The sequence below is a fragment of the Pseudorasbora parva genome, chromosome 4 (assembly GCF_024679245.1).
Source record: "Pseudorasbora parva isolate DD20220531a chromosome 4, ASM2467924v1, whole genome shotgun sequence".
NCBI lineage: Eukaryota > Metazoa > Chordata > Actinopteri > Cypriniformes > Gobionidae > Pseudorasbora > Pseudorasbora parva.
The window spans coordinates 57,726,282-57,739,137 of NC_090175.1; the positions used below are offsets into that span (position 1 = coordinate 57,726,282).

At 35.4% G+C, this 12,856-nt stretch overlaps 1 protein-coding gene across 2 annotated transcripts in view; it reads right to left on the reverse strand.

Annotated features, from left to right (window-relative positions):
- The window catches only part of cenpq (centromere protein Q), a 36,241-nt gene that overhangs the window by 5,474 nt on the left and 17,911 nt on the right, over nucleotides 1-12,856 (reverse strand). For both annotated transcript variants that reach the window (XM_067442885.1, XM_067442886.1), the window contains 3 exons: nucleotides 12,669-12,798; nucleotides 9,361-9,480; nucleotides 9,190-9,267 (listed from right to left, as the gene is read on the reverse strand). In XM_067442885.1, the coding sequence (XP_067298986.1) occupies nucleotides 9,190-9,267; nucleotides 9,361-9,480; nucleotides 12,669-12,798 (328 nt within the window). The remainder of the gene's footprint in view (nucleotides 1-9,189; nucleotides 9,268-9,360; nucleotides 9,481-12,668; nucleotides 12,799-12,856) is intronic.

The following is a 12,856-nucleotide window of genomic DNA, read 5'->3' on the forward strand; positions in this document are numbered from 1 at the left end:
ACATGCGGAGTATGATTAATGGTATAAGTTTTATCATCTCATTCATTTATTTTGTAACCATTTTAATTGTGACCATAACCAGATTTTGTCATTAAATTCTTTCAGTTATAAATGATTTGCTAACTAGTTTTGATTTGGTATTGACTTTGAAGTGTTACCTATTGCAACACAGAATAGTCACATTAAGGAAACGCTCTCCCACATATTTTGCTGGTTTTAGTCAAATGGTAAAGGAATAGATAAAAGAAGATTGTCCTTTCATTCTCTGGCTCTTTCTTTATCTTGGGGGCTTTTCTTTGGCTCTTCTCCTTGCTCTCTTCTCTGTCTTTCTCTCTCTCTCTCTCTAGAGAGAGAGTGAGAGAGAGAGAGAGAGAGAGAGAGAGAGAGAGAGAGAGAGAGAGAGAGAGAGAGAGAGAGAGAGAGTGTGTTATCATCATCTCTTACATTTACTTTGTAACCATTGTAAGTGTAACCATAACCAGATTTTATCATTCAATTGTTTCAGTTCTAAATGATTTGGTAACTAGTTTTGATTTGGTATTGACTTTGAAGTGTTACCTATTGCAACACAGTATAGTCACATTAAGGAAACGCTCTCCCACATATTCTTCTATTGTAACTGCGCTTATTTCCATCGTTGGCAGTAGCAGTGGGTGGTTATAGACGAGAAATGTGCAGTTTTCTACAATCTTGCTGATAACGTTTCTTTAGTCGTTCAGCAACCCTGCAGCCTGAACCACTGTAGGCCATCCACCCTTACGACAGAAATGCAAAAAATGCTTAATTGTCAAAACATTATAAATATTTTTCCTACAAATCATCATTACCACAATGCAATAAACCTTTTTTGTATCTTCCATTATTATTTCCTAATCTCACATTTCTTTAATACAATGTTTTATTTAAATCTGCATTAAGCAAGCAAATAATAAAAATGTACATATATTTTTTATGTATTGCAAATTAAAACCATTTTGATACAGTAGTGCAAAAATTGCTTGGTTGTCAAAACAATGAATACATATAGCTGCAAGCAACAATAACGGGGTTCAATCACTTTAAGTAGGAATGCACCGATCCGATACTCCGTAACAGTATCGGCTCTGATCCGCCATTTTTTGCCAGATCCAGTATCGTTTAGACAGGGCCGGTCCAAATCCAAAACTGAGTGTGTAATATTCTGTTTTATTGTTAAGCCCCAATGGCCCACAAAACAGGCACAAAAACATTATCAGGGCTCGACATTAACGCTTGTCCGGGACAAGGGGATTTTTTAAAGGGACAAGTGAAAGAGAATTTTACTTGCCCGATGGACAAGAGCCGGATTAAAACAAAAAATAACTAGCGAATCACCAAAATGCAAGAATGATTGTGCATTAATTTAGTGTAAGTGGCGATCGATAGTGGATGATAATATATAATGAACTGACGATAATAAGGTCGATCTGTTGACGCTCGTGCAGCCTCTCGAGGTGAAATTACAACACTAAAGCATTTTCCTGAAGACCATCACGACTGAAAATGACACTGATTTCATATGACAGCTCCATAAACAATAAATTAACATTCACTTAAAGTAACTTACATTTTAGATGCAATATTGAGTGCTTTTGTTCGATTTCAGCAGCGAAAATTGTTCACACACAGCAGAACAGTAATGCGTCCAACAGCAACAAGTGTGTTACTGAACGATTCAGTGTTTGAGTGAATCGTTTGAATGAACGACTCAGTGACTCACTCATTAAGACGCTCACCTGCTGCCACCTACTGGAGGTTTAGTTTCATGTTTAAACATACTTTCCAACATTTCTTTTTTGTCTATTCAAAACTACAAATCTCAAACCATTATTTAATGCAGTTGTAATTTTCAGTGTAAATTATTTTATTTTATTGTTAACAGCCCTTATAGTGTCTTAATTTAATTTAAATGTTTTGATCAAATTTAACAATATAAAATTAAACCTGAACCTGAAGCATAGCCTACATTTAATAAGATTAAGGGGAAATGCCCTTTATAAAGGTAAAAATATCACAAATTTGAAATTATTTAATAAAATAATAAAAAAACAAAGATTCACAAATATGCAGATTTAAATATGTCAAAGCTGATTGAACACTGGTGAGAATATTGCTTCAGAATAAATTATAGTTACAACACACACACACACACACACAAAATTAAAAAAATATCAAACTTTTTGCCGGACAAGCACATTTTTTACTCGGTCAAGTGAATTAACGATTTACTTGTCTGAAGGACACGCACATGAACATGCTTAATGTCAAGCCCTGATTATAAAGCACCATCAATGATTTATACACTATATTATTTGAGGTACAGATGAATATTTGAGTCATTTAAGTTCATGTCAATGCATGCTTCCCTCCGCTGCGTCTCACTCTCTCTCCATTCATACCCTTGTGCCATCCTCAATAAACCCGTCTCTTGCGTGATACGCAGAAACTTTGAATATTCGGCTCTAATATGATTTGTGAGCTGTGCGGTGTCCAGAATAATAATCCTCCAGTGTGTGTTAATAGGCCAGAGGAGAACTGAGTCTGGTTTCTCTAAGGTTTATTTTTCTCCATCATGCCCTGATGGAGTTTGGGTTCCTTTGGTCGCCTTTGGCTTGGCTTGCTCAGTTGGGGACGCTAAAATTTCGATCCAAGCTTTTAACTAAATATACAAATAAAATATATGTATTAGGTCTTATTTAATTCTATAACCTATAATACTGATCTGCCAACATTGTCTCTCTATGATAAATTAAAATAAGCTGATAACATCACTGTTTACTCCAGAACGACTGTACAGCCCAATCAATCTTGCAGTATTGTCCTGTTTAACACTGAAGCTGCTTTGACACAATCGGCATTGTAAACGCGCGATATAAATAAAGCTGACTTGACATTCAGCTTTCAAACTGTGTGCTGCGTCCGGTTACGACAGTCAACACGATGAAACTCTCTCCAGGATGATTCATTGTTCCTGTTATTATGCTTGATCTGTAGATAAGGAGCTATGGTTTCGCATAAAATGACTTTATCTTGTTGTCTTCTATTGCTGTAAACCGTGTTACTTTCTCCCGGCTCTGTTAGATCACAACATTGGACTATATATTGTATTGTTCTTCACACATAGTTACTAACCTGTTAAAAATGGCTTAATAAAACATTGCATAGATAGATGCACTACGCATCAATATATCTTCCCTTTGTGTTTTGAACTTCTCAATAATAATATAATACGTTTTGCGCTATGAAAGATTATTAATAGCCTTTCTTGTTCTGCCCTATCTATAATATGGGGCTGCCTCATTAAAAAGATGCGCTATACATTTAAAATAAATGTAATTTCTTAGGATATAGGCCCTATTTTTATAAATATATTTACTTGTTTTTCATGAATGTATTTTGTGTAGCATTTTACCAGATTTAGAGCTACACTTTTATGGTTTTCTTAATTTTTTTTCCCACTAAATGTTTTGATTTTATTCAATTATTGTGCACTCGTCTTTTTGTAAGATTTGCTGCTGAATTATCTAATCTAATCTAATTTATTCACCATCTATAGTAGCATTTTTGTCATAGATTGTGATTATATATATATATATATTTTTTATCATTATTATTTTTGGCGTCACTACAAGGAAATAACCCGGTTTATTAATAAAGTCATGTTAACACGACGCAGTTCACTTGCATTGTCAGTTTACTGGTTTGCATGTAAACGGGGAAAACTGGTTATTTTAATAAGCTGATATTTGTGAGTTATCAGCAGAGGTGTCAAGTAGCGAAGTACAAATACTTCGTTACCTTACTTAAGTAGAAATTTTGTGTATCTATACCTTACTGGAGTAATTATTTTTCTGCCAACTTTTTACTTCTACTCCTTACATTTTCAGGCAATTATCTGTACTTTCTACTCCTTACTTTGTAAAAACAGGGTATATACAGCAATCCTTAAGTTAAATTTACTACTTTTTAATACCTTTTTTACTACCTTCAGAATATTTTTTAAAACCATCACGACACTGAATTGCAAGTGTTAATCAGCGACCTTTCTATTATTCACACAGATTTTGACACATATAACATACAAAAAATAATAGATTTAGAATCGACACCAGGAGGAAATCTGTTATAAGTTATCATTCAGACACAGTAAAATAGATCTCAACATTCACAAAGGTTGGTGAAGGAGAAGCATTACTGCACACACATCTGATTTCAATTAATAATTGGTAATTCAGCAATTAAATGATTTAGTGTTTTTTTCCAGCAACAAAACCTGAGCCAAATATTACATTTCTATAACTGTGATAAGTTGTTGAATTTAACAAAATACTAAAAACTAGTGCTGTCAAACGATTAAAAACTTTAACTAGATTAATCAGACATTTTTTCTGTGATTAATCGCAATTAAAAAAAATGTTTTTGTACGTTTTAAATAATTTTTTTAATATAATAATTTCACAGTTAATCGAAATTAATGTAGAAACAACATAAAGACAGTATATTTTAAATACTTGTTTAAATGGCATCTTTTTCTGAATGAAGGCCAGTATTACTGATATTAATACAGCTACTGATTTTTTTTTTTTTTTTACATTTATTATTAGGCTTCAAAAATATAACAGTTTTTAATTTAAGTAAACTTAAAACAATGCTAACATAAACCCATAATAAATGTCATGTTTATTCCTGCCCTTCCTGTCTTAACAGTTAGGAAATATACAGAAATTTAATAACGTTATCAAAGTTATATGTAGTCTGCACTGCATAAACTATAAATTAAATAGTTAATCCTTATTAAAGATACAAAAGTTATTTAGTCAAGAGCAGCGAGTCATTTTCTCCGTTCCCTGACAGGGAGCTTTATTGGCTGCTGTCCCTTTAAGAGCAGACACACACGCGGATCTCACTGTCTATGGATCGCGCCTCATTCTCTCACAGCTCTTTTTGTTCATTTTAGACTTTATATAAATTGTTTAAGATTGCTCTTATGAGGATAGTCGTTGAAGATATGCCTTGAAGCAAGTCTAAAATAAAACGTAAGCCATGCAGCCCCTTCTGTTGAGCGCGCGCGTTCTGAGATGATGCCGAACGACCGCTGAATATGACGTCGGCATCAAACATACGTTGAGATGGAGACGAAAGATCTTTGATTATGTGCCCAGATATGCTAAAGCCCATATTTAAACGAACTAACGCGAACGCAGATAGAGTTTCAATAGAATAGGACACCTGATAGTCTGAAAAAATAATACCTAATTTGGAAAAAAATAATACCTATGAGACGACATTTAACACTTTTAATGGCCTTAAATATGACAATTTTGATTTATCACTTTTTAATACTTTTTAAAACCCCGCGGACACCCTGAAAAATAGCCTCGTTACTCCTCTTTCATTTTATCTTGTTAAAAAAACTATGCAGATAAATCGCGTCATCCTGATAGTGTGAATTTGATTGTGGTTGGATGAGAAGTGTAAACATATACCATTCCAACACCCTATTGGTTACTACGCGATCCATCGCGCCTGCACATGACTCAAAGCACAAATCACACACGGTGTTGCCAGATTGGGCGGGTTCCAGCGGACGAGCACGCACTTTCGGCCAATCAGCAGCAGACGCACTCATTCATGACAGCCAGGTTTTTAGCGCGATAACTCGTCGTAGATGTATATTCAAGTGATCGCTATGCTAAAGTGGCATACATACAGTATATATACAAGCCGTTTCTACAGTAAGGAGTGGGAGAGTGAACCAACTCTCAAACGTGGATTACACCTGTGACTCGAAGACTCTTTATAAATATAATCATCCTGTCCATCATAATACACACACTCAGGACATCTGCAACTAGCAACCCCAACAGCTGCTGAAAGAGGTTTGAATCAACGATGAATCAGTTTTGACAGGGCTAAGTGCATGTTCTATGAACTACACAAGGGTACTGTAGTTTTGTCAGAGCAAAGCTAAGCGCATTGTTGTTGTTGTTTTTTTGTTTTTTTTTGGCGGATTATTGTACAGTATCAATGAATTACGCATTTTGGCAGTGGCATGGGCGTAGATTACGTGGGGGACGGGGGGGGGGGGGACGTGTCCCCCTCAGTTTTAATAAAATGTATTTTCGTCCCCCGCACTTTTACTGGATCTCACCGATTCTAGTCGACCCGCTCCGAGCGGGATTCGAACCGGCGTTACCCTGCGCGGCGACGGCCAAATTAACAGGGACACTAAAGACAGCCTTCTCTAATCTCGGTTGATAGAGCGCTTTTTGAGGTCAGGGGCAAGTGTATTTACATAGAAACCAATGTGAAAACATTAAGATTTAAAATCAGAGACAAAAAATAATCAATGCATGACCTGCTGTCATTTTATTCGCATCTAAATATGAGGAGGAGCTCTCATAGAAAGTCCAAATTATACCCAGTCACGCTGGAGCTGCAGCTCAAGGAAAACAATCGTTATGAGTGATGAAACGTGACAAAGACAATCAGACGAGTGCGACAATATATGCTTTGTGTGTTTTTCAAGTCATCTCAATGTAGCCTATTTATTGACAATAAAGTAGCCTATCATATGAATAATGCAGCTTTTTTAATCTTCTGCTCACCAAGGCTGCATTTATTTAATCAAAAATAGTTAAAACAGAAATATTATTATTATTATTATTATTATTATTATTATTAAATATCATTGTGAAATATTACAAATTAAAACAGCTTTTTTCCTATGTGATCAAAGCTGAATTTATCATTCCTCCACTCTTCAGTGTGACATGATCCTTCACTAATCACTCTCAGATGAGGATTTTATAATCAACAAACATTTATGATTATTATCAGTGTTGAAAACAGTTGTGCTGCTTTAAAATGTTGTGTAAACCATGATACATTTTATTTTTCAGGATTCTTTGGTGAATAGAAAGTTCAATGGACAGCATTTATTTGCATTTATTAAATAAATTATTATCTTTTGTAATATTAACAATATCACTTTTGATCAATTAAATGCATGTCTGATCAATAAAAGTATTAATTTCTCTCTTTTTTAATTTTACCACAAATGTTTAGATGGTTTCCACAAAATTTAAGCATCACCATGAGCAGTACAACCGATAATAATCATAAATGTGTGTTGATCATCAGCTCCTCATCTGAGAATGATTAGTGAAGGATCATAGGACACTGAAGACTGGAGTAATGATGATAAATTCAGCTTTGATCACAGGAATAAATCACACTTTACTATATATTCTTTGAGCCCTGCACAATCCTATAACACACTCCTGCAGTCATTAAAATAGTTCAGCTTTGTTTGTAATGTCCAAGTAGTTATATTTCGTTTAGTTTCTTTATTAAAGTTAATTTAGAAAAATGATTGGATAATTTTTTTTTTTTTTTTTTTAAGTGACAACCAAGCAGTCGGCGGCCGGCAGTGGATATGAGGTTAGGGGTGTAAAAGTCAGGGCCCGTACTGCTCTAAAGCGTCGACCCAATCTGGCAACACTGATCACACATCTAGCCTACATTTACACTCCAATAAAGGTTATTGATAACATTACTTATAGGCAACTAGTCATCATATCTTCCGCTTCAGGAAACACATGTTAATGCTCAGCAGTGCACATAATGGTATATTTCCATTGTACTAAAATGCATTTATTTTTAATGGGTATATATGCGGCTGAAACAGGTAGCCAGTGCCTCCCAAATTTTTCAACATTAACATTTTAATATAACATTATAGTCATTATGGCCTTTAGAAAAATGTTTTTGAGGAGGTGGGGTGGTGCACTATAGGCCCCTGTGGTGTGGCCTAAGCTTTTGTCTTTAATGGCATTTTTTTCCTTACATTACTTTTACTTTTATACTTTAAGTAGTTTTGAAACCCAGTACTTTTACACTTTAACTTAAGTAAAAAGCTTGAGTTGATACTTCAACTTTTACAGAAGTATTTTTAAACCCTAGTATCTATACTTCCACTTGAGTAATGAATGCGAGTACTTTTGACACCTCTGCTGATCAGCTTACTGGTGTGCATTTAAACACACTCATTGATGTAGTTCATAGGGGTAATTTGACAGGAAGTGATGTTATTTAGTCAAATTAACCGCATTGATTAGAGCGGAGGTTACAAGCCGTGGTGTTATTTTAGACTCAGATCTAAGCCTTGACTCCCATATGAAGAAGGTAACAAAATTTGTGTTTTTTCCAAAGTTGCGCTCCTAAACCTTGTGCATTCATTAAAAAAAGTTACCCATAGGTATAGAGGACAAAAATGTCCATGTCGAAAAACTCTCATAAAAAAAATAATCTTGGGAGCCCAGACTTCAGCTTGGTCTCATTTTAAAGAAGACCCTTGGCAGATTATAGTTGAAGTCAAAGAAGTTTAAAAAGTGAAACCATATAAAAGTTACAGAAGTTTAAGTTTATGAAAATGATTTATGATTAATATTTTATAAAACAATATATATATATATAAAATCAAAGCCATACATCTAAGAAAGCTGTGTTTTAAATTTGAGGTTGAGTTTCTCTCTCATATATTACAAGCACACACCAACACACTTTTTTTTTTATTACATACACACCACACTCTGACATCCATACCAACACACCCACACAGTTACAGCTGCATAATTTATCAAATTGGCTTTATAATAGGCATAAACAAAAAACAGGAATAAATTAATCATTTGCTTTATACACCAAACCTTTAAAAAAATAGCACCATCTAGTAAAAAATAGTAAAAATGTAAAGTTTGAAGCCTTGCCAAAAGAATAAAAGCCTATTAACAAAGATTTCATCTTTTTATAGTTAACCCCTTAAGTGTCACAGGCCCACCGGTGGGCCCATTTGCCACTGCATGTTTAAAACAATTATATCCTATATTTATCCTGATCTAATGTTGACAAACTATATATCATTCGAAATCTTACAAACTCAAGATTCATCCTGTGAATACCGTTTTGAAATCGGACCTAATCGTTCTAAATGAACCAATATTGTCCTTGAATCGTATCGACAACCTCAAATCGTGATACGAATCGAAGTTAAAACGAATCGTTACACCCCTAGTTTTTATTGAACATGATTTTTATGTGAAGCTCTTTGAACTGCATTATATGCCTGAAAAGTGCTATATAAATAAAGTTTATTATTATTATTATTACCTGTAGCGTCGGCTCATTGGCAGGGCGAGGCGGCACAGCAGGAAGACGCAGGACCGTCCGTTCTGACAGCTGGAGAAACTGGAACAGATCCGAGTCACACACACCATTAAACGACAAGTTTCAGGAGAAAACTAAAAAAGTGTCATTAAATCACTGGAGCGAGCTTTGAACCTCCTGTGCCGTATCCTCCTCATCCTCCAGTTTGCTTCTCATTATCCTGCATTTCTCCTCCAAATGATCCGTCTTCACCTCCATCTCCTCAAGACTGCTAACGATCGAGTGCATGTTCTCCTAAACAGGACAACGACACACCAAGGTTATTTTCGTAAACGAAAACTGAAACTAAGACTAAAACTATTGGTCAAGAAACATTTTCGTAAACTGAAATAAAATTTAAAAATCTGAATAAATAAAAAACTAAAACTAAACTAAACTAACTACTCTTACTAAAAAAACTAACTGAAATAAAATAATTAGCAAAAATAAATATTCGTTTTCGTTATTAATAAGCTTTCTTTAATGTGGTGGAAAATCTGACTGTGGCGGTTGAGGGAGTGTCTGCATATTGCGCTACTGCGCGTGAAGTGATCTGAGGAGATTAACCGCTGTCCTGTGACGGACGCGTGCAGACAGGCAACACATCGCCAGTCCTAAACGGCAGTTCACAAAGAATCAATGCGTCCGTGGCAGTGAAATGGGAAATAACACAAGGTAATGAGATGCACGTTGAACTTCTTTTAACTTAAGCTCACTGTTGTAGAATGTCGTTTCTTACGCGACGAGAGACGCAGGCGCAAAAGTCAGCAACTAAGTAGCAAGTACTAGCCTACTGTGCGTTTGAGATTTCATGTTTGCATAATATTGACAGGCTCAAAGGTGTTATCATAATCATTTACTACGAATAATATTATTATCTGTGTGGAGACATTTCCCCACAAAGTAGGGAATACCAGGACACACACACACACACGTTTGTTTCACTATATAAGTGAGGACATTGCATGGACTTCCATTGATTTTATATCAGGTTAATGATATTTTATATCCCCTAACCCAACCCCTATCCCTAAACCTACCCATCCCAAGAACGTGCAAACGTTCCCAACTTTATGCATGTTTTGTAAGACCGTCCTGGGTTTAAACAATAATGCTCGTTTATTAAGTTATTTCACTTAAGGATGTAAGATTAAACTCTAATCTGTGCAAACATTAAACTTTGCTGAAATTAAAAACCTTGATTTGGTCTCTACACTTCATTATGGTAACTCTGCTAAACTATAATTACTAAAACTAAAACTGAAACTAAATAAATAAAAACTAAATAGAAATGTATTTGCAAAATAAAAACTAAACTAAAACTAGCAAAACCATTTGTAAAACTAACTAAAACTAAACTGAAATTTGTAGCAAAATTGAAAACGATAATAAAATAAAAACTAATTTCAAAAAGCAAAACTATAATAACCTTGCGACACACAGGTGTTAAAGGGATAGTTCACCCAAAAATAATTTCTGTCATCATTTACTCAGCCTCATGTTGTTCCAAACCTGTATGAGTTTCTTTCTTCTGCTGAACACAAGAGAAAATATTTGGAAGAATGTTTGTAACCAATCAGAGAGAGCAACCATTCACTATAGTAGGGGAAAAAATACTATGGTAATGAACAGTGCTGGGGGTTAACGCATTACAAGTAACTTGAGTTACGTAATCAGGTTAGTTTTTCAAGTAAAGGCCCTTTCACACCGGACGCATAACGAACAAAGCGAAGCAAATAAGCGAATATTTTGCATGTGAATATTTTGCATCAAAACCATTAGCCGCGACACGAATTTGCGACGTTTCAGAGTTCAAACATTCCAAAATATTCGAGAAAACATGGACACTTCATCATTCAGTGAAGACGAGCTTTTCATTTTATTTAAAGGACCGAGAAGAAGGTTGTGTGTGCAGCCAGTCTTAAAGAAGAGAGAGTCTGAAGGGGAGGATGCTAATCTCATACAGGAGCTAAAGCTTTATCATGGCCGCTTCTGCACTTACTCTCTAAAGTCTGTGGGACAATTTGAGGAGCTCATCCCCAGACAGCAGCGCATGTGACGAGACTAACACACACTTCAGGAGCAGATGTTTCCAGTTCAGTCACAATGTTAACATTTCAGTGCCACAGACGTACTGATGGAAGCACATTCACTTTCTATAATCGCGGACACAAGGTTTAGAAAAAAAATGAAAGATTTATAAAAGGTTAAGTTATCGCTGTCTGTAAACACAGCTGAGGCTGTACAGCTTTAACTAGACCTACAGGTGTAATCTCATGAGAAACGCCACACCTGGCAAAGGTTAATGTTGAGTGAATAGCTCGTCACATCAACTGGACGTTCCTCACCTTTGTTTCCTTTTATGTGATTGGTTGAAGTGTTTATGTCGCCGCTAGAGTAAAAAAAAAAAAATCGTCATCGAAACAAAAAATAATAAATGTCGTTTTTCCGCCGCAGCACATTCGCGTTCGGTGTGGAAGCGCTCATTACACACACAGCTGATCAAAAAATAAAACCATTGCATGAATTTTACCACGTGTCAAAATCACGTCCAGTGTGAAAGGGCCTTTACTAGTAAAGTAACCCATTACTTTTAAAAGTTACAACAAAATATCTGAGTTACATTTTCAAAAAAAGTAACACAAGTTACTTTTTCACATTTATTAGACTAAAAATCAATACGATGGTTATTCTAGACTAAATGTGAGCATTATTCATCTCACTTGCACAATAAAGATTAGGCCTCAAAAGGAATAAAATCAGTCAAATGCAAAATCAGAATATATACAAGACTCCAATAATTAAATATTAAATAAAACAAGTATTTTTATGCAATTAATCAACATTTATTGACGAAAGTTTTTCTGCTAACTTTCAATGATTCAGTTACACCAAAAGCAAAAATGACTTTAGTTTTTCTGTTTTTATTGAAGTAAGAGTGTTAAACTTTTTTCTCCTGCCTCCTATTTCCATTATCCAGAACACAAGCAGAGTTGAAAGGTTTGCTGAGCGGCGCCCTCTACTGTACAAGCGCTAATAAGCATTTTTACCTCGGCCTGAGGTTTTTTATTATTAAAATTTTGGTGTGAAGAGGTCTTTACATTGGCACAAAACATTTTTTGGGGGTTATAAAAAACAAAGGTGATAAAAAGTAACGCAAACGTAACGCAACATTACTTTTCTTAAAAAGTAACTAAGTAACTCAGTTACTTTTTAAGGGAGTAACGCGATATTGTAATGCATTACTTTTCAAAGTAACTTTCCCCAACACTGCTAGTGCTCTCTCTGGTTACAAACATTCTTCCAAATATCTTCCTTTGTGTTCAGCAGAAGAAAGAAACTCACACAGGTTTGGAACAACATGAGGGAGAGTAAATGATGACAGAATTGTACTTTTTGGGTGAACTATCGCTTTAATTTGAGCAGATGATCATCATCTTCACCTCTAGAGACTCGAGCGTCTTCTTGCCGTGTTCGGATTTATCCCGCTCTGCTTTGAACTGTTGGGACACGCGAATAACGTCTCCATGTTTGCTTGGGGGAACAGGAAGCTGCGCACATTTGGCCAGGAACCTGCGAGAACATATTGGGAAAGAGTGGAGGCCCGGTCAAACCAGGGACGAGAACTATA